The sequence below is a fragment of the Pecten maximus genome, chromosome 7 (assembly GCF_902652985.1).
Source record: "Pecten maximus chromosome 7, xPecMax1.1, whole genome shotgun sequence".
In the NCBI taxonomy this organism is placed as follows: domain Eukaryota; kingdom Metazoa; phylum Mollusca; class Bivalvia; order Pectinida; family Pectinidae; genus Pecten; species Pecten maximus.
This window is the reverse complement of record NC_047021.1, coordinates 15356614-15379877: the sequence shown is the minus strand read 5'-3', so window position 1 is coordinate 15379877 and position 23264 is coordinate 15356614. Positions and strand designations below refer to the sequence as shown.

The following is a 23264-nucleotide window of genomic DNA, read 5'->3' as shown; positions in this document are numbered from 1 at the left end:
AAACGGCCTAAGATGACTTTAGTTTTTAATTCTAGTTTAGGAATAATATTTCTTTTTTTCAATTTCTCATTACATGTATGTGTGTTTCTTTTACATGGAATTTATCATTATAGTCTATCTTTTTATTTTATGATATAAATCGCCTAGTCAAGTTCCGGTCATTGAAGTAAATAGATAAAGATAGAAAGGAAATTTGAAGAGTTGAACAGTTAGCCTCAATTGAAATGATATTATTTTGTATCAAATAAAACTTGTTTCTATGATTGATGCAGAAAATAAATACTTGGTGTACTGTTTAACTATATATAACAACACAGTGTTGTATTTGTAATAATATTAGTCAAATGTAAAGATCAAAGACTTTGCCAACTTTTCAACTTAAAGTTGTCAGATATCAAAATTGTGTGAATTACATTACTGCATTCTAAATTATGCAATATCGATTGTGCAAAGGACATTTATTTGAAATCAGATATCATCTGTATCTGAAATAGTGTATATTGTTTGTAGTTACCACTCTCAAATGATTGTTAGAAGTACTTCACTTGGTAATTCAAAAATAGACCTTGACATATGTTCCTGACATGGAACATTTTGAAATATCATATAATGAAACAAATGTGGGCTTCTGGTGAGGTATATCCCTGATTTACGTGCCTGATCTGAAAAATAATCACCTCGACCTTCGTCTTTTGGCTTCGATGGATATTGTAATAAACCTTTACATCAGCTAGAATGTGATTGTTTATGTCCATTAGTGTTTTAATTGAACAAACACAATATATGATCATACTTCATATAAAACAGGGGAGACTTTATATTTTATCACTTATTTAGGTCAACCTTTTTCTTACTGAATTTCCACGCGTTTGGCTCTTATTACCACCGAAAAGCCCTACTAGAGGTTGGTCTAGGTACATGGGATAACTGTATATAACTATCGACCATGATTTTATCTATTCAGTATCTCTATCTAATGATAATATTTCGCAATTATCACGTGAAACTGTTCATTAATCAGACACATATTCTGATTACACAAACTATAAACTGAATCCAAGAAACATAATCAAGACGAATGTTTCCATTAGTAAACCACAAAAATTTAACCCCAACGAAATTAAATGTTTTACAACATACTACAAACGTTCTTATACAAATCAACACCAATCTATCGTATGGCGCTTTTCTAGCCTCCTTCAACTCCGGACTACTGTGTGTATGTTGGTGCAATTGCTCTTATTTAAGTTATAATTATAGATACATCAGCATCCTTTCACGCTTCTCTATGAGACTCACATACCTGTATGTCTTTGTTGAGTTGTTGACAATCTGAACGAGTAATACTTTTGTATAACATATACTGTGAGAGTGGCTGTCTGTAGAAATGCTTCTGTATAAATTCTGTCGTTTTCTTATATGTGATCACTTAACTTTCTGCCGCCTCTATTTTTGGTGGGTTGCTTCTTGGTATTATTTGACATGTTTGTCTCCAATTCCTTCTATAATGGTAAATCTACTTATTATTTGGAGTAGGGGATATTCCGTACTGTAGAAAATAATATACAAATACCTCGTATGTGTCTTGTACAGTAGACTTCTAAACGCATATCTACAGTATATCTAATAATATGATGAGAACATATCTAGAAAGTTGATTGGGGTTAATGTAGGATTTTTAACCATAACACAACTATTGGCATTAGAGGTATATAAAATAATTAAATGAAAATTTGTCATCTGACATGATAACACATTTTCCAAGTTCCATATTTTTGCACCAGGCTGTATATATCATCATATTACATGAAAATAAAATACAATTTGTTTATAATAGTAATATAATTTTAATACTGTACAACATAAGACGTAACAACTATTTGTGCAATGTATGTCTATTGGCCATCGTTGTAGAGACAGTAGCTGCTGATTTGCGTCCGAATGTTGATAGTTTGTCACACATACATAGTAAATATGTGTCTGTTCTTCATATATTGTATACATACACTCTGCAAATGTTGATGAAACGAAAGTGGTTGTTTTATCGTATATTGTATCAGAAAAATTTTGTTAATGTGTAAATATGTGTAACGTTTCCGGTCCTCAGTGTATCTTACCATAACAATGGCAAGACCAAATGACATGAATATCAGCAGTATGTTTACAAACGCTGACGAACGTGTTAAATCTTACCCGTATGTCTGCTTATAATAAATTTAGTATTTTCTCACGTGTATACATGTTTGTGTCGCATTTTGCATTGTTCTCACGTGTATGCATGGTTGTATCAAAGTCTGTATATATACAATTCTGTACATGTTCTTACGTGATTGCATGTTTGTGTCGAAGTCTGCTTTTTTCTCATTTGTATGAATGGTTGTACCGAATTCGGTATGCTTTCAGTCTAAGCCGATATAATCCATACAACATACATTGTATGAGTGGGACGACGATTAGTAGTGCGCCGGCTATGACGCCTAATGTTAAGGCAGGGCTGTTCCAGTCTAAAATGGCGTATAACACATTCAATTCCTTATCAAATGTCCAATACACGACGGAGAATACAGCATACGCACAGCCGTAGATGACCGGGTACAGCACGTGCAGTAGTCGAACGGGTCGCGCGCTCACCGCCAGGTCTAACAAGACTATGAAGCTGTTGACTGCGTGTAGATTGATGTCATTGACGAGGCCTGATTTTACCTTTAGGAAAGGAAACACGGCAGAAAAATATAACAAAGTCACAAATATTGAAAAGTGTTGCGCAAGCGCAGACAAGAACCAGGAGAATTTCATCAAACAAGACAGGTTGTCTTCTGTTTCATCATACATCATTTGAGTAATTGTTGTCACTGACCGAGTTTCAGAGTCCGAAGCCATGCGCCCATTTGATTGGTCTTTGAGAGACATACCTGTTTTGTCTGTATTGATGACAGCCTGATACTTTGCATCTGGGTCTTTTGAACCCTTAGTTATTGTATATGACGCAGTTTCGGCATCAGTCTGGAAGGTATTGTCTTTAAAGGAACTGTATGAGGAATTTCTGTCTCCACTGACATGATACCGATGAGATGAAACACTGGCTGATAAATCCTCTTCGTCACGCTCTTGCATACAATGATAAAATAATGCGACTATCGTGGCGACGAGGTTATGTGCGATGAGGACAAGATAAGTCCAGATAGTGAGGTAGACGAGTAGACTATGTTTGGCGTTGGTGTCTTTAGGTACAATGACAGGTATGAAGGCCCCAACCAAGTAGCCAAGGACAACAAGCCGAAACAGAAGAAACAACCAGGGAGGCCACTGCCACTGCAAATAAGATCAAATTATCAAACAGAGTATATGCAATAGAAGTTTTCGGACCTTAGACATGGAAATGACAGTACAAACTATACAAATAATTTTTTGGCATCACAAAAAAAAATCAACGAGCTTCAAAGCTTAAACGTGGGAAATTATAGTCTTTTTCTAAATGTTGATTGATACTTAACAACCAATGTATCAATACATGTGTTCAATGTATTAAACCCTTGTTGACTCGTGTCGCGATTGGACCGTTGTATTTTCTTTTCGTTCAAAGATGAATTTATGTAACTCATCAGATATCAACCATCTCCTAAAGTTCATATCGACACTTTCTTGAACATGCAATTAAGGGTCATCTATATAGCAGAATAATGTTGAATTTCAAACACGAATAAATACCTAAAGATTTGCACAAAAAATGGCATGTAATATACCAAAATGTTTGTTTGGACATGTAGCTTCTTACAATCACCAATAAATTGCTATAGATGCTACCAGTTTCTTCTATAGAGTAACTTTGTGGTAAGATGTAGCATGGAATAATTCTAAGTCACGCAAATGACCAAACCTGAAAAATAGCCAAGCTGTTATGTTCACAAGTGTCTATAGCACAGGGTAGGAGCATTTGTTTGACCGGATTTTACTGTATGTACGTATAAACACTTATTTTGTTTTGACCTTGGAATGCAAATGGCGGCTGTGAATAATTTTACACAAATATGGCTTAAAGGGGGCCATTTCAGTTAATAACAATACTCCTATATTATACATTTAAGACATCTCAACATAGTAAGAAGAACATTTTAAAGTCAATTTGTTAAACTGGTGAGTTTGCAGCCTTTTTCAGAAATAGGCATATTTCACCCCAAACTCAACGGTTGAACATTTTTTCATAAAAGTAGTCTTCTTGCCACTTCAAGAATACTTTAAATTGTCTAATAAGAGCATTTTTTATGTTTTAAATATCTCCTTATATGCCGTATTTGTGTGATATCATTCACGACCGCCATTTGCAATTCAAGGTCAAAATAAAAACAGCGTTTATACATATAATAACGTCAAAGCTGGTCAAACCAATGCTCCTATTTTGTGCTTTAGACACTTGTGAGCAAAACGACATGGCAAGTTTGTGTTATACCTTGGTATATGGGATACAAATGAGTTAATTATGTCCCCCTGAAACATGCATTTTTCTTACGTTTTGTTGAAATTTACAAACAGCTTAACAAATTACATGTCAACAGCAAGTCCCACGGTTTGCCATGATACATACTAAAAGTTCATCATGTTACTTCTGTGAGATTGCACCATAATATGGATTTATAGGCCTGTAAAATATCAATGTTTTGACTGGATTTGCTGTTTAGATGCCCCTTAAACAGACTGTATTTACATCAGCAAGACCATGTTGCGATAACGATGACTGTTAATAACATCCAGCGTGTGCACGTTATACGTCATAAGTGCTGCCAGCGAGACGGTAATAAGTCTCTATGAGCTGGTCAATCTATCTAAAGGATTACGCTGTCGACAATGAACAGTTTGTTTGAGCTTAAGATTCATCGGGATCTATAAAAGACAATAAAGGGTGCAGGAAAGTCAAATACGGCTTACCCGGACCTAAACTGTTGGGATCTACCAGGATAACGCACAAATAAGCTTTATATTTATTACGATTCCAATTTACCATGATATCATAATGTATACATGTAACATGGACGCAAATCATCTGAGGGTAGTTGAATGTAGACTGCTGGCGGACAAAATAACGGTATACTGTTTAAGGGATGTTGGTTAATGAGATATCAGGTAAGTTTTATGGAAGCAATATATATATATATATATATATATATATCATAGAGAACTATTATATTTCTCTGTGCAATATTAAATCAATATTAAAGGTTTTCAGTGTGTTCGTTGTTCATTTCGCCTTGGGAAGTAGACATGCCTGGGCGTTGACCTAGATTTACATGGCTGATGTCGTATTAGCCTAACGGTGGATTTGTTGCACTTCGATATTTTCTATTATTATTTATTTTAGAATGGATTAACAAATGAAGACAAAAGATTCCAAACATTCCAAACATTCCAAACAAACAGTGCTGTATTTTAGGTAAAAAGAGATATAAAACGTAAAATTCTCGACGCGATTTCGATTTATCTCTTATTGATAAGGTAAAGGTTACACACACGGCATAAATACCTTCCAAGACAAACTAGCAGATCGATACAGGGCAAAACAAATTGAAACTGTATCATCCAGCTGTTTTCTCCTTCTAGGACTGGTCATTGATGCTAAGGGCCTAAAGTGGTGATCAAAGTAAGGCGAAAAACACAATAGGGGTCTATAGAAATATCAACATCTTAATGAAGAGGTGCAACAGACCCCATAGTTCAATAAATTTCATTATTTTCAATATTGATTTCAAAATAACACTAAGTACGTGTGTAGCCGTTAAAACGCAACATACTGTTGATTGAAAAGTCCACTAACGGCATCTTTCACCTGTAATTCTAAAATATTGCACAAAAGAAACACAAGAATTAGCACCTTTCAAAACAAATTATGTTAGATTCAGTACAGCCAAAATTAATTAATACAGTTGTTTCTTCCTTCTAGGACTCGCCAGTCAAGGTCAAAAATAATGTCAAAATCTGGATTGGAAGCTGCATCAGAAGACAACCCCATGTGTCTTTGATGACAATGCCTGTACACTAGAATACGGTCAAATGTTTAGCATTTTCCTCGTGCTTTGTATTCCAAGCAAGGTCCAGTACCCAACCAAGTATCACAACATATAACATGTAAAACATGGTATATGGGTATACATGTATGTCTATATGGTACAATATGTAAGGGGAGAATGGTCATTTTTACACTTTACACTTCTGATTGGAATGTAACACTATCACTTATTGGTCGTAATTAGATCACATGACATCAATTATTTCCTTTCAAATACCCCGCGACATCACCAAGGAGTCAATATAATGTTTTGTTAGGTCCATGGAATCTTATATTGAGTCCTGATTTCGGCCTCGGGGAATATTGTCCAGGTCAGGTTCGTAAAACCATGGTTTGCCCTCAACCAAAGTCTGTATTTGTATAGTATATGATCGTTCGTTCAACGTCGATATAATCGACATGTTTGTCACTCTTTACTTAAACGTTTTCGTCCTTTACTTTTGTAAATACATTGTATAACTGTCCGCCCAAACAATTATCCTCATTACCTTTTGTAAATCTATCAGTCTTCCCGAAAATTCTTCTCCTCTTTACTTTTGAAAATCTATCTGTCCCCCTAAAATTTTCGTTCTTTTGTGAATCTATCTGTCTTTCCAAAAGTTTGTTCTTTACTTTTGAAAATCTGTCTTCCCTACCTTTATGGGGGTCAATTATGTTTTATCGCCACATACTTAGGGGAATCGTGCTCATTATTGTCGACCATTACGGTTTCCCCACGTGCACAGAACGTGCTCAAACCAGTATACAGTACGTGTGGTCTAATGTAAAACACAGTGATCTAACACAGCCACCGTTTAATGGTTACCATGAGTTCGTCAAGGCAGTAGTCTACATGTCCGTAGTAGAAATGATTGCAGAGAGTAAAAAATTTAATATCAGGCAACTTTTGTTCTATCTATTTTTCCACCTTTAGAATTAACACTATGTAAAATGTCACTATAAGTAACAACATGACTCCTAGTTACAGGTAATGGTGAAATATTACACATTATAAAACATTGTAAGTATTAATATCATTTATAAGACTTAACGTAAAATATATCGTTTTAAGTCAGCAGGAAAAGCACGATAGAAATTTCAAATACTAGTAACGCTTTCTATCGTTTCTTTCTCTTCTCCTTTGTTCTGTGAATTATTCAAACGTGTTTATATAGCTTGTATGGTTTTATATCAATCTGACAACATTGACAACAGAGTACATACGGCTATAGATATACAATATATATATATTTGCAAAGAGGCGCAGACTAGACAAACGTTGTTGACAAACTACGTACAATATATTTACAGTTAACGAAAACAATAAGGAATGTAAATAATTTACACTATTTGGACATCAATGTTAAATTCGAATTCTACCCAACATTAACTAATTCAGATCGGTATGCTTACAATTAGCTGTGTAAGTATTACAAAAACATTCTTGTTTCCTTTGATCTTCCGAATACCGTTCATAATCAACCCATCAACACCCTCCTACTTCTCTCACTCACAGAGGTGTAGTTATACCGGATTCCATTAACACAATGCTTTTTTACTTCAAACTTCAAGAAATGCACGTCCATTACACATCCCCCCTTTGTTGATATAACAAGGAACAGATGGAAATATGTGTGATACATGATGTTAGGTTCTGATAATCTTCATACAATTTGATATTTATAACAGAAACCTTTGTCTGTAAATCTGATGTGTGTTTGGGATGGGATTAATCGCCCTCAGTCTTTAACAGGAAGTAAAGGCTCACCAGAATCCGTTTTATGTTTAGCATTTTATTATTGAATTAGGAAAACATGTATTTCACGACTTTTACAGATACGTATGAGATCTTATAATGCGGCGATAAGCTGCTGTGTGACTGAGGAGATAGGTCATAATTAAGATGGAAGATACTGCGGCGGATTATATATTGTAAGCTACCTCTATAATCCATTTGTATCTCATTCCAGTTTAAAAATTAAGATGATTAATATATTACTCGAGAGTAGAGCGTAAAGCTGGGCATAACGTGCCAAACAAGTGGGAACCGGAGTTACAGGAGCCGGGGTTATCCAAACTGGGGGTGATTGTTGGAACATTGCGTTGTTGCGGAACATTATCACTTTTACAGAAGGTGTTAAGGAACGCTATTATAACTACATCAGTTGTTTAGGGACAGTCTTATATTTATATTAGTTGTTAATGGACATTATTATCATATTTACATTAGTTTCTAAGGGACATTATCATACATATTGTATTTACATTAGTTGTTTAGGGACATTACCCTATTTACATTAGTTGTTAAGGAACATTACCCTATTTACATTAGTTGCTAAGGGACATTATTGTATTTATATTAGTTGTTAATGGATATTAACATATTTACATTAGTTTTTAAGGGACATCATCATATTTACATTAGTTGTTAAGGGACATCATCATATTTACATTAGTTTTTAAGGGACATCATCATATTTACATTAGTTTTTAAGGGACATTATTATATTTACATTAGTTGTTAAGGAACATTACCCTATTTACATTAGTTGCTAAGGGACATTATTATATTTACATTAGTTGTTAATGGATATTAACATATTTACATTAGTTGCTAAGGGACATTATTATATTAACATTAGTTGTTTAGAGATAGTTTCGATTAGATTCGATCGGGACTTTTCCATTTTTAAGATAATAGGTTTGTCTGATGTAGTAGACTATCGCCGACACTTGTCTTAGTCTGACTTGTCAGCTGAGTTATATCATATACTTCATAAAATGTATCTTGTTATATCAAACATCTCTTGTTAGGAATTAGTGTCATATCTCCGATCGATGATGACGTCACACGGGTGTATATTTAGAAAAGTACATAATTCTCGGTGACCTTTATCGTATATAAACCCGCCTACATAACAGAGTGGTAACAAACGAAAAACAAGGCAGAAATGTCATATAAATACGTTTTATTGTCGTCATAGTCGCTCTGTTCTTAATCCTAACAGACTAATCCACCTAACCTATGATGGTAACACAGAAATGATGCACCCATACAATAGGTTAGGTTTCGGTGCCAGAGTTTTTTTCACTGAATGTTTTTTGCAGATCCAGATGTGAAATCAGTACACCTGACTTGCGGTATGGTAAGGAATGCTTTGGAGGTCTGTGGTGTTTACACTGGGGGTGTTTCTTTTTGTCTCCCCTAATTTCACACATCAACACTACCGCCATCAACACCCATAGATAATAGTGATCGTTTAGTCTCTCAGGGCTGCACACCACAATATAGGGGTAGCAACAATAGTCAGGGAAAGGCAAGCAGACGAAGGGGGCATTTGGTTTAGTTTGGTTTATTTTTGTTTAACGTCATATTAACAGCCGGGGTCATTTAAGGACGTGCCAGGTTTTGGAGGTGGAGTAAAGCCAGAGAACCCGGAGAAAAACCACCGGCCTACGGTCAGTACCTGGTAACTGCCTCACGTAGGTTTCGAACTCGCAACCCAGAGTGGAGGGTTAGTGATAAAGTGTCGGGACACCTTAACCACTCTGCCACTGCAGCCCCCTGTAGGAGACAGAATCGGGGGAGGAGTGAATGTAGAGAGAGGGTAGAGGAAAATGCCGTGGAGGGGCAAGGGAAGGGAGGGGTATGGAGCGGCAAGAGGATGGACGGGAAGGTATGAGGAAATAATCGAGAAGGACAAATTGAAAGTTAGGGCAATAGCAGGGGGGGGGGGGGGGGGGGGTCACGCGCGGGGAAATGGGAGGAGTAAATAGTCGGAAAGGGGCAAGCAAGGGAGGGGAGGAAATAGGCGAGAAGATGCAGGCGGGGAGGGGTATGGAGCAATATTCGTGGAGCGGCAAGTGGAGGGAGAGGGAAAGAAAATAGTCTAAGAGAGGCAGACGGCAGAGGATAGGGGTTTAGTTGGAGATTGACAGGTGGACGGGTATTGGCAATAGTAAAAGGAAGGGCAAGCGGAGGAACGGGAAGGGTAAATAGTCGGGAAGAGGCAAACGGCGGTAGGGGTATAGCCGGAGATTGGGAAATGAAAGGGAGGGGCAAAAGTACGGGGAGGGGCAGGTGGGATGGGAAGAGGAAATAGACGAGGAGGGGCAAGTGGATGGAGGGTTAGGGGCAATAGTCAGGATGGTCAAGCGGGTAGGGGTGGGGGGGGGGGGCGGATGGAGTGAAAACGGGCGATATTCGGGGTTAGGGGAGGATGGGCCAAGGGTCATAGCGAGAAGATTGGCGAGTTAAAAGGGGAACTTAGAAAAAGGTGAAGTTGGGGCAATAATAAGGGGAGGGATGAACGCATGAATAAGAAAATGAAGGGACAGGGAATTGTAAGTGACGAGAAAAGTGAGAAATGGAAAGTGGAAGGGAAAGGGGAGTGGGAGGATGCTATGGAAACAGATTGACGTTTACACCTGCTACACGACAGACCTGCCATATAAACGTGACTAATTAATTGTAAGTTAACACATTGGCTGCATTATAAAATTTACATATAACCACGTGTGGCAAGTAGATACCGCGTGTGGACTTTATTACTTCTAACACTTGTTAAATCGATCAGACCTCTTTCTGCAGTGTTGCTAAAGTATTACAAATTAGCTGAGTCAGGTTAGGATGTACTGCACTTTACAATAAGATACCGGTATATATATGTGTATTGCAATATCAATGATATAATATACGTGTATATACATGTGTATTGTAATATCAATGATATGATACACGTGTATTGTAATATCAATGATATAATACCGGTATATACACGTGTATTGTTATATCAATGATATGATACACGTGTATTGTAATATCAATGATATAATACCGGTATATACACGTGTATTGTTATATCAATGATATGATACACGTGTATTGTAATATCAATGATATGATACACGTGTATTGTAATATCAATGATATAATACACGTGTATTGTAATATCAATGATATAATACCGGTATATACATGTGTATTGTAATATCAATGATATGATACACGTGTATTGTAATATCAATGATATGGAACACGTGTATTGTAATATCAATGATATGATACACGTGTATTGTAATATCAATGATATGGAACACGTGTATTGTAATATCAATGATATGGTACACGTGTATTGTAATATCAATGATATGATACACGTGTATTGTAATATCAATGATATAATACACGTGTATTGTACTATCAATTATATGATACACGTGTATTGTAATATCAATGATATGATACACGTGTATTGTAATATTAATGATATGATACACGTGTATTGTAATATCAATGCTATGATATACGTGTATTGTAATTTCAATGATATGATACACGTGTATTGTAATATCAATGATATGATACACGTGTATTGTAATATTAATGATATGATACCGGTATATACACGTGTATTGTAATATCAATGATATGATACACGTGTATTGTAATATTAATGATATGATAAACGTGTATTGTAATATCAATGATATGGAGCACGTGCATTGTAATATCAATGATATGATACACGTGTATTGTAATATCATTGATATGATACACGTGTATTGTAATATCAATGATATGATACACGTGTATTGTAATATCAATGATATGATACACGTGTATTGTAATATCAATAATATGATACCGGTATATACACGTGTATTGTTATATCAATGATATGATACACGTGTATTGTAATATCAATGATATGATACACGTGTATTGTAATATCAATGATATAATACACGTGTATTGTAATATCAATGATATAATACCGGTATATACATGTGTATTGTAATATCAATGATATGATACACGTGTATTGTAATATCAATGATATGGAACACGTGTATTGTAATATCAATGATATGATACACGTGTATTGTAATATCAATGATATGGAACACGTGTATTGTAATATCAATGATATGGTACACGTGTATTGTAATATCAATGATATGATACACGTGTATTGTAATATCAATGATATAATACACGTGTATTGTACTATCAATGATATGATACACGTGTATTGTAATATCAATGATATGATATACGTGTATTGTAATATTAATGATATGATACACATGTATTGTAATATCAATGCTATGATATACGTGTATTGTAATTTCAATGATATGATACACGTGTATTGTAATATCAATGATATGATACACGTGTATTGTAATATTAATGATATGATACCGGTATATACACGTGTATTGTAATATCAATGATATGATACACGTGTATTGTAATATTAATGATATGATAAACGTGTATTGTAATATCAATGATATGGAGCACGTGCATTGTAATATCAATGATATGATACACGTGTATTGTAATATCATTGATATGATACACGTGTATTGTAATATCAATGATATGATACACGTGTATTGTAATATCAATGATATGATACACGTGTATTGTAATATCAATGATATGATACCGGTATATACACGTGTATTGTAGTATCAATGATATGATACACGTGAATTGTAATATCAATGATATGATACACGTGTATTGTAATATCAATGATATGATACACGTGTATTGTAATATCAATGATATAATATCGGTATATACGTGTATTGTAATATCAATGATATAATATCGGTATATACACGTGTATTGTAATATCAATGATATGATACACGTGTATTGTAATATCAATGATATTATACCGGTATATACGCGTGTATTGTAATATCAATGATATGATACACGTGTATTGTAATATCAATGATATAAAACCGATATATACACGTGTATTGTAATATCAATGATATTATACCGGTATATACATGTGTACCTGTTTATCGATGACATTACATGTACATTTTGTTATCAATATGTCACACAATGTTTCTTGGTTGTTTTAATAGCTCGGATTAATATGAATATTTGTTTACCCGAGGATTAAGTTGTTTGATACCATACTGTGTACAGTTAATACAATAATTGCCTGCAGATGAGGCTGATTTATGGTTTGACAACCTAACTTAACTTGTGCTAATCTTCCTAAAGCAATCGCCATTTTATAATTAATATCCATATTACCAATCATAAAGATGATACTTATGATATGGCCAATGAAATTAAAACGGGATTCACTGTTACTTTTCATCTTCAGAAATTGAACAATTTGTAAAACGTTGTTACTTCATTTGGCTTTGATGATAGCTTAATAAACAAGGGTCTGACGATAGCTTAATTAACAAGGGTCTGACGTCACAAGAGTGGTACTTTTTAGTATTTACTGAGCGCAAGATCATTACTACAAAATATTAACGACTTGCAATATCTCTTTTCCCAATTTACAACTGTTTTGTAACAATTTGATGTTATTGTGAATTAATAGCATGTCGCATACAATGTGAGATGGACATCTTACAATACGTGTTGTATTGTTGTTGTATTGTACATGTGTTAGTTTTTATCAGTACACTAGTATACATGTACTATACATCGTACCTGTATCATGAACATACCATCCGATGTATATCTATGTACAACATAAGTATTATTACGTGATGTGATATACACTACGTACATATGTTTAGCAATGAATTACAATCTTACCTAGGTAGACTTAATATGTAAAATGTTATACATTTAGTTTGAAAAATGAATGTTAATAAATCCCTACCATTGGTAAGTAGTCACTGTACTTATTATAAATACATCACACGTGTAATATACTTACTTGACAAGTGTAAAAAGATTTCCTATTTCTGTGAGAAAATCCACAGTTTTTCCACGCGAATTCACTTTTAAGCAAGTCACACATTTTTTTTAAGAAATAATAAGTTCAATCTTGAGACAGATTGAGTGATAGATAAAATTACACTGTAGAAAGTGTGCACGTGATTTTACTTTCAATGCCCGAACAGTCGGCGGATCCTGGTAGAATCGGCTGCAGGGATTCCGGGGGTTAAGCCATGCACAGGCAGTGTAAACTGACTTATCAGCAGTAGATCTAGACGTACATTCTCACTGTGCACTCTCGCAGATATAACGAGCTCTCCCAGGTACACCCACAGTGGATCGGAAGGTCCATTTTTCGAAGAGTACTTATTATTTTTCTTTATGATTAGTCGATTCCAAATATTATTTAAAAAGGCTTTTATGTTGTTATCGCTGACAAAATTGGATATAAGTACTGTACATTATCTCTGTGACGAATCTTAAACACTCGAGTATATTGTTAAACAAATATTTGTACTCCCAGTGTCAATACCGTGCCGTTATATACCTGGACAGGGGGTTCGCACCGGTCCGTGACTGACGTTAATGCACAGGTGGGCATTGTCATGCTGTCAATAAGTATAACGGTTGTGACTCGCCTCCTCAATAACAAGCCTTAATTTGCTCCAACATGCGATAGATTCTAAACCAAATTCCAGAGAGTGACCCCAAAAAGTTTGTTTTTTCTCGTTCCTTGCATGTTTGAACTTTCATTCAACCGTAATACTATATGGCAAGGGAAAGTTAACAACACACTATGTGTATGTATACATATGATATACATTATACACGATATGAAACCTGGTATTTTTAACGAATAGAAAGTCACAAAGAATGGCTAACTTCTGTAGAAACCAGTTAAGAATCACCTGTGTATGTATAATGACTTAAATTACCTGGCCCACTGGCGTCTGTGTATATTTTATATTTTAATTATATCCGTACGACCGGTATCGATTTTCGGAGACTACCTTTTATAGGTTCTGTTCTGAAAATCAATTTGCACCGTATATTTACACAATGTTTATAGTAAATCCATCAAAGTTATAAACAATTTATCTTAATAGATATAAGTTAAAGATGCGGGTCTTTTTTATTTGATTCAAAAGCAAAAACAAAATACTAGTGATAACCTCCCACCAAATAACACCGGCGGTAAGAAACCAAACTACGAAACGTGAATACTCAGTACGTCGTGCCAGCCATGATGGATGGGTTTATGTGGGGTGATCTAGACATCCAGAGGAAGCCGTGTGGTCGGCCAGTTGACACGTCATGATTTTCTTCACTTCCGACTTGGTAATACATGTACATTATCCCAATACTCTATGTTAATAATTCCAGAAGCATTAAAGAATTACATGAAAGCGTTCATTTGGGAAATGTTACGTTAAGGAGGAACCGGGGCCATATTTACCCTACAGAATAATACATGGGTTTTTCTGTAGCCCAAAGATATTCTAATTCCACATAATCAAAAAACCCATTACTTCGAATGTTGTACAAAGAAACTAGGTAATATTTTTGTCGTTAAAGTATTAAAAAAAAATACAAAAACAAAAAACAAAAACAAACACTGGGCCTTCGAACTATATCACCAACTTTTGACTTTTGGACTATCGAACCATTTGGAATAATGCGTTCATCAATTGAACAATTAATATATCAGAAATTAAAAACTTAAATACCACTGTAAAGCACATATATTATGTATCTCACTAGGACGGCTAATATGATTGATTTGAGAGCGTTTCCAGATTGTGTTCCATAAATAACAATAAGTATAATAAGATATATTGTTACCAGATGTACAGTTCAAACTATCGCCGCTTGTAAAGGAACTAAATGCTTTCACTTCATCGGGCTATTTGCAACTTTCGAGGTTTTGTTCCTGCATTCTTATATTTTTTTTGACACAGCGCATCGGAAGACCAACTTTTACAATGTCTTATTTTATTCTATGTACCAAAAGACAACTTAAATCCTATTCTTAAAAAGTGGTCCTCCGATGCGCTGGTATCGAAAAATTGAAAAAATGTAGTTGATAAAATATTTCAATTTCAGCATTAACTAGACTGACTATAACTGATAACATAAACTTCACATTCCCGTAAGTCCGCATAGCTCATGTGGTAGAACCCCGAAGGTTTGGAGTTCGAATCACCAAGATGTACATTGTTTGTATCTTATTCATATTTTGTTATGTTACTAAGAATAATACCATTTAATTTTTCTTGGTCGTATTTGAAAGATATTTTCAACATTAAATGCATATTTAATACAAAATATTTAGTATAAAGATAGAAATGTTGAGATAGAAAAATTTCACTTGGATAAAAAAAAAAGAGTGAATCAAAACCGATTTACTCCGTATCATTCAAAGTAAAATGTAAATGAACTGCAGCGTCGACAACATGCATACATAGATGAGTAGTGTAAAATTCCTATTTAACTTTATTTCATATGGTATTGATTGACTACATACATGTAATCCGTTCACAACACACAGCGCGACATTTGACCACGGACGATCTATTTAGGTACTGTGGGAATCACTGGGGTCACATGATATTTTACCTCTATTTTTAGCCCAGATTATCGCTGTGCTGACAAAGCTGTACATGCGAGACTGTAATTATGAATGATTTTTGTTTGAGTATCTGTAATGATTCTGTGTACGTATATTATAGAAGTGTAAGTGAGCGGTAAGGTACAATGGTGTGTGACCTATAACGACAGTAAAAGATAACTTCCCTTTATCTAACATTATGACGTCATAATGACAATGACGTCATTCGGTTGCTACGAATAACAACAAGTTACTTTACTGTTGCTTGTAGGAGGGTTCAGTCGCGATTTTTTTTCGGTTCTAGGTAAAGTTTTTAATTTGTTTAAGATTCCATACGTTTTCGGAATGGACTTGGACAATCTGGAAAATCAGATTGGAAGTCACTTACTTCAACAAATGAAATGCTGCATCTGTATGGAGATTTACAACGACCCCACTGCCTTGCCGTGTGGTCATACGTTTTGTTACAAGTAAGTTGAGTTTTTCTTTCATGATTACGTATAAAAAGATGTTTAAGGTTTTTAAGACATTAAAAACATGGTATTGTTGATGAGATATAGCGTCAGTGTATAGAAATTACGGGATGATTTTTTAAAAGATATTTTTTTCAACAACAACAACAGCAGCAGCAACAACAACAACAGCAGCAGCAGCAACAACAACAACAACAGCAGCAGCAGCAGCAATAACAACAACAATCTCTGCATCCCACTGTTTTTCATTTTCCGCTAAGCCCTAAAGTTTAAACTTGGAATTTGAAATGTAATTGGTATTCAGGTTTCGATTTTACAATAATGACATGATTTTGTAGTTCCATACAGGTATCACTCAGATGATGGGTTTTCTGTTAATTAAATGTTTATAATTTCTATATCTGGCAACTGCTTTCTCCATAGATACAATTTACTTTAACAGCTGTCTCCTGGATTTGGCCAAGCACAAGAAGAGACAGGTACAGCATCCGTTCATGCTGATGGGAATGACCGTACCGTGCCCGAACTGTCGAAGTGGTGTCCCCTACACGAATCTCATGACAAAAACTAACGGCGTCGTACCTAACTTCGCCCTCATGTCCATTATCGAATCGTATCAACAAATGCAACAGCCTCGTTCTCAGGTCAGTACAGTTATCATCGACTTTATGGTCAGTATCACGTGATGTAAACAGAAGGATGGTCAGTGTCATATGCCGTAGTCTACATAAATATGGTTATAAGTACATAATGTAAAGAGGACGTTGGCCAGTATCGTATGACGTAGACAGAAAGTTGCCAGTATGATACACGCAGATAGGAAGTTGGTTAGTATCATATGACACAGACAGGATTTTGGTCAGTGTATATATATATCATATGACGCATATGACGCAGACAGGAAGTTGGTCAGTATTACATGACGCAGACAGGAAGTTGGTCAGTATATATATCATATGACGCAGACAGGAAGTTGGTCAGTATTATACGACGCAGACAGGAAGTTGGTCAGTATTACATGACGCAGACAGGAAGTTGGTCAGTATTACATGACGTAGACAGGAAGTTGGTCAGTATAAAATGACGCAGACAGGAAGTTGGTCAGTATATATATCATATGACGCAGACAGGAAGTTGGTCAGTATTATACGACGCAATCAGGAAATTGGTCAGTATTACATGACGCAGACAGGAAGTTGGTCAGTATATATATCAAATGACGCAGACAGGAAGCTGGTCAGTATTACATGACGCAGACAGGAAGTTGGTCAGTATATATATCATATGACGCAGACAGGAAGTTGGTCAGTATTATACGACGCAGACAGGAAGTTGGTCAGTATTACATGACGCAGACAGGAAGTTGGTCAGTATTACATGACGTAGACAGGAAGTTGGTCAGTATAAAATGACGCAGACAGGAAGTTGGTCAGTATATATATCATATGACGCAGACAGGAAGTTGGTCAGTATTATACGACGCAATCAGGAAATTGGTCAGTATTACATGACGCAGACAGGAAGTTGGTCAGTATATATATCAAATGACGCAGACAGGAAGCTGGTCAGTATTACATGACGCAGACAGGAAGTTGGTCAGTATATATATCATATGACGCAGACAGGAAGTTGGTCAGTATTATACGACGCAGACAGGAAGTTGGTCAGTATTACATGACGTAGACAGGAAGTTGGTCAGTATTACATGACGCAGACGGGAAGTTGGTCAGTATTACATGACGCAGACAGGAAGTTGGTCAGTATTACATGACGTAGACAGAAAGTTGATCAGTATCACTTGAGGTTGATTAGACAAGCTTATACATACACAAGTAAGGAATATGTCTTGATTTATTTTAGATCCCCAACGACGGCAATATGCATAACTGTTCTTGCCGAACTGTTTTACACTTACATGTACGTGTTTTTTTTTATTTAGGTGGACGCTTCTACGAACACAGAAACCTTTGCGCTGACCGGCCAACGGATCGACAATATCAGCTCTGAGTTAGATTCTCTAATGATAGCTGCAAAAGCGAAAACTTCGATACTTCAAGGATGTAAGGACGAAATAGATTATATAAGGCTGCAAAACCAAAACAACATGGAAAATCAAATGTCCTCACTCTCACAAAACAGTGGTTGCCAGACAAATGAATTTTACAACGAATTAAAATCAGCGTCCGGAAGTAGCCATGAACTCGTAGCGCCACCACCCGGATTTCCAGCACCACCATTTTATCATAACGATCCTGGTGCCATCGATCCTGCGATTCTTTCGATCGGAGGTAACCTGAGCTTTTATCCGCCGCCATTCCAAATGATTCCATACAGCTCAGGACCCTGGCAGATAAACCCGGAGTGCTGATGTGCGAGAGACAACGATTACTTTGGTGGAGGACTAGGGAGGGTGACAGGGACGGGAAGGGAGGGAACATTTTGTCCATCCGGATATTTTGCCTTCTCTCATATTTATACATAAGTATGTAGGGAATTAGAAGATTATATACAAGGGTATTCACAAAACAAGTCATGTGTGTGTAAAGTTTTTTTCGAATGGTTAGGAAAAAGTGACAGGTTTGATACCGTGAAATATGGGGAAAGGCAAAATATTGGTTGGGCGACGATGGTGGGTAATATAGGACTTGGGGTTGGGAAGTTGTACTCTGAATTAAGGGCAAAATAACCATTTAAAATCACGAAATATTACAGTTTTTTTTTATTTTTTTCCTAAAAGAAGATCTTATTCTTTACACTTTTGTATAAATTTATCGCCATACACGAATATCGGCATTTTACACCGCGTGTGTGATATCTACCATGTACAGCAACACTAGAGTGACTCGTACTGTCTATTTTAATAAATTATCTACAATCTTTGTGGTCGTTTTCATTGTCCCAAGCACACATTAAAACTTGGACATTGTATTTTTCTAAATGTATAACAAGGTCGTTTTCTTATATATACATTGTATCTGACGAAGTAAATAGGCATCTAACCAGTAACATTATAACATAAACGACCGGGCTTGTCACGTGACCAAACCAGTAACATAACATAAACGACCGGGCTTGTCACGTGACCAAACCAGTAACATTACAACATAAACGACCGGGCTTGTCACGTGACCAAACCAGTGACATTATAACATATACGGCCGGGCTTGTCACGTGACCAAACCAGTAACATTATAACATATACGGCCGGGCTTGTCACGTGACCAAACCAGTAACATTATAACATAAACGACCGGTCTTGTCACGTGACCAAACCAGTGACATTATAACATATACGACCGGGCTTGTCACGTGACCAAACCAGTAACATTATAACATATACGGCCGGGCTTGTCACGTGACCAAACCAGTAACATTATAACATACGGCCGGGCTTGTCATGTGATCAAACTAGTAACATTATAACATAGGCCGGGCTTGTCACGTGACCAAACCAGTAACATTATAACATATATGACCGGGCTTATCACGTGACCAAACCAGTAATTTAACATTATAACATATACGACCGGGCTTGTCAGGTGATCAAACCAGTAACATTATAACATAGGCCGGGCTTGTCAGGTGAGCAAACCAGTAACATTATACTATAGGCCGGGCTTGTCACGTGACCAAACCAGTAATATTATAACATATACGGCCGGGCTTGTCATGTGACCAAACTAGTAACATTATAACATTGGCCGGGCTTGTCAGGTGACCAAACCAGTAACATTATAATATAGGCCGGGCTTGTCACGTGACCAAACCAGTAACATTATAACATATACGACCGGGCTTGTCACGTGACCAAACCAGTTACATTATAACATATACGACCGGGCTTATCACGTGACCAAATCAGTAATTTAACATTATAACATATACGGCCGGGCTTGTCAGGTGACCAAACCAGTAACATTATAACATAGACCGGGCTTGTCAGGTGACCAAACCAGTAACATTATACTATAGGCCGGGTTTGTCACGTGACCAAACCAGTAACATTATAACATATACGGCCGAGCTTGTCACGTGACCAAACCAATAACATTATAACATATACGGCCGGGCTTGTTATGTGACCAAACTAGTAACATTATAACATAGGCCGGGCTTGTCACGTGACCAAACCAGTAACATTATATTATATACCTCCCGGCTTGCCACTGTCACGTTTGACTCTGCCCAACACATTAAATTTGGAAACAATTTTTGTGGAACAATCAATTTAGTTACATTGTAATTACTGGTTTATCGCCTACTTGACACCTATTGTTAGGCTTCATCTCCATGACTATATAGTCAGTGTTCTGCCAGCTCACGGGAGACAACTTGATGCTGTAGCTGCCCGCATCCAATATGGCGGAGGGCGAAAACGGTGAGAATTAACTGGTGTGAATTATCAATGTTTTTCATGTTATATGGCATTCTGAGTAAGCGTATCGATGGTTGGTTCAATATAAATGTAATCTGAAGCGCTGAGTTCGCGATAATTGGTGTAATTAAGCTGATATCAACATCGTAAGTTTTGGTATGATGACGGTAACTGAGAATGTTCAAATCGCGATGATGCGGGTATCTGCGGATGATAATGAGGGTAACTGGTTTGTATAAATTTATTTAAAACAAAAAGCATTAGAATCGATGTATAATTCAGTAAACCATTGGCTTAAAAATTCTCTCAGAGGACAAAACTATTCTTATGATTTTGTACTCGTACTATCTAGCTATTTTACTACATGTACATGTACCTTCATTTAAGCAATGAACAGTGGTTTTAATGATAAAACCACTGTTCAATACTTATATTTACATTGTCTTACCATTTTCGTCAACTTTGAAAAAAACTAAACCAACACAAAAAAAAACGCCTTTTTTAATGTCACATGACCCACTGGGTGTTATAGCCTGAGGCACTGGCTGTTATAGGCGTATGGTGGCAATTGCCTCTAAGCATTTTGTCAATGGGGAAATGCTGAGCAAATGTAAATATTTAAGCAATGAACAGCGGTTTTAATGACGTTATTGTCGATATGGCAGCGAGATGTATGGTGGGCAAATGTAGCATGGAAACCCTACGGTTTGCATGCTACATATAGGTTTCCATGCTACATTTGCCCACCATACATCTTGCTGCCATATTGACTATAACAACATTAAAACCACTGTTCAATACTTATATTTACATTGTCTTACTATTTCCGTCAACTTTGAAAAAAATTGAACCAACAACAAAAAATCCCGCCTTTTTTAATGTCACATGACCCAATGGGTGTTATAGCCATGAGGCACTGCGTGTTATAGGCATATGGTGGCAACTGCCTCTTAGCATTGTGTCAATGGGGAAATGCGGAGCAAATGTAAATATAACGCATTAACTGTATTTCGATTACATTTTTTGTAAAATAATTAGGATTATCTCATTGTTTTGGGGAGTTTTGATCTGCAACAATCGGGTATTCAGACAGAACAATCTGTTTCCATACCCTGCGTCACAAAATGTAATACAATTAGTGTATCTACATGTATACGCATTCAACAAATTATAAGTTTTTATTATGCTACCATTGTCTTTTAGAATCCCACGGATTGGTTGTCAATGTAACGGAAGATAACATTGAGGTAATTGTGCATTTAAAATATGTAACTACAGTTTGTGGAAACATGTTACATATGATGACTGATTTGTTTTCATATCAGAAAAATGGTTATAATTATGATAGTGTACAAGTTTATTTACTACATTCATACGATAGGACACTGGTACAGACCCGATAAATGAACACACGATAGGACACTGGTACGGACACGATAAAGGAACACACGATAGGGCACTGGTACGGACACGATAAAGGAACACACGATAGGACACTGGTACGGACACGATAAATGAACACACGATAGGACACTGGTACGGACACGATAAAGGAACACACGATATTACACTGGTACTGACACGATAAAGGAACACACGATAGGGCACTGGTACGGACACGATAAAGGAACACACGATAGGGCACTGGTACGGACACGATAAAGGAACACATGATAGGACACTGGTACGGACACGATAAAGGAACACACGATAGGACACTGGTACGGACACGATAAAGGAACACACGATAGGACACTGGTACGGACACGATAAAGGAACACACGATATTACACTGGTACGGACACGATAAAGGAACACACGATATTACACTGGTACGGACACGATAAAGGAACACACGATAGGGCACTGGTACGGACACGATAAAGGAACACACGATAGGGCACTGGTACGGACACGATAAAGGAACACATGATAGGACACTGGTACGGACACGATAAAGGAACACACGATAGGGCACTGGTACGGACACGATAAAGGAACACACGCTAGGACACTGGTACTGACACGATAAAGGAACTCACGATAAAGGA

At 36.4% G+C, this 23264-nt stretch overlaps 2 protein-coding genes across 2 annotated transcripts; one reads left to right on the top strand and one right to left on the bottom strand.

Moving 5' to 3' along the window:
- Window positions 1–1857: 1857 nt before the first annotated feature.
- LOC117331766 lies at window positions 1858–14345 on the bottom strand. The gene is made up of 2 exons (XM_033890644.1): window positions 13756–14345; window positions 1858–3312 (listed from the first exon to the last, which is right to left on the bottom strand). Exons 1-2 carry the CDS (start codon window positions 13837–13839, stop codon window positions 2362–2364), a joined length of 1035 nt encoding a protein of 344 aa, XP_033746535.1. The 5' UTR covers window positions 13840–14345; the 3' UTR covers window positions 1858–2361.
- Window positions 14346–16607: 2262 nt separating this feature from the next.
- Window positions 16608–19715, top strand: LOC117331731 (E3 ubiquitin-protein ligase RNF135-like). Its single transcript, XM_033890591.1, has 3 exons — window positions 16608–16835; window positions 17281–17482; window positions 18778–19715. Exons 1-3 carry the CDS (start codon window positions 16711–16713, stop codon window positions 19204–19206), a joined length of 756 nt encoding a protein of 251 aa, XP_033746482.1. The 5' UTR covers window positions 16608–16710; the 3' UTR covers window positions 19207–19715.
- Window positions 19716–23264: the final 3549 nt, after the last annotated feature.

Bases quoted from the DNA above. Each gene is read 5' to 3' on its own strand.
- LOC117331766 (XM_033890644.1), bottom strand. From the start codon at position 13,839: ATGTGTGACTTGCTTAAAAGTGAATTCGCGTGGAAAAACTGTGGATTT. The intron at 3,313-13,755 runs GTAAGTATATTA...TCTTATTTGCAG, and splicing joins AATCTTTTTACACTTGTCAA to TGGCAGTGGCCTCCCTGGTT.
- LOC117331731 (XM_033890591.1), top strand. From the start codon at position 16,711: ATGGACTTGGACAATCTGGAAAATCAGATTGGAAGTCACTTACTTCAA. The intron at 16,836-17,280 runs GTAAGTTGAGTT...TTACTTTAACAG, and splicing joins GGTCATACGTTTTGTTACAA to CTGTCTCCTGGATTTGGCCA. The intron at 17,483-18,777 runs GTCAGTACAGTT...TTTTTTATTTAG, and splicing joins TGCAACAGCCTCGTTCTCAG to GTGGACGCTTCTACGAACAC.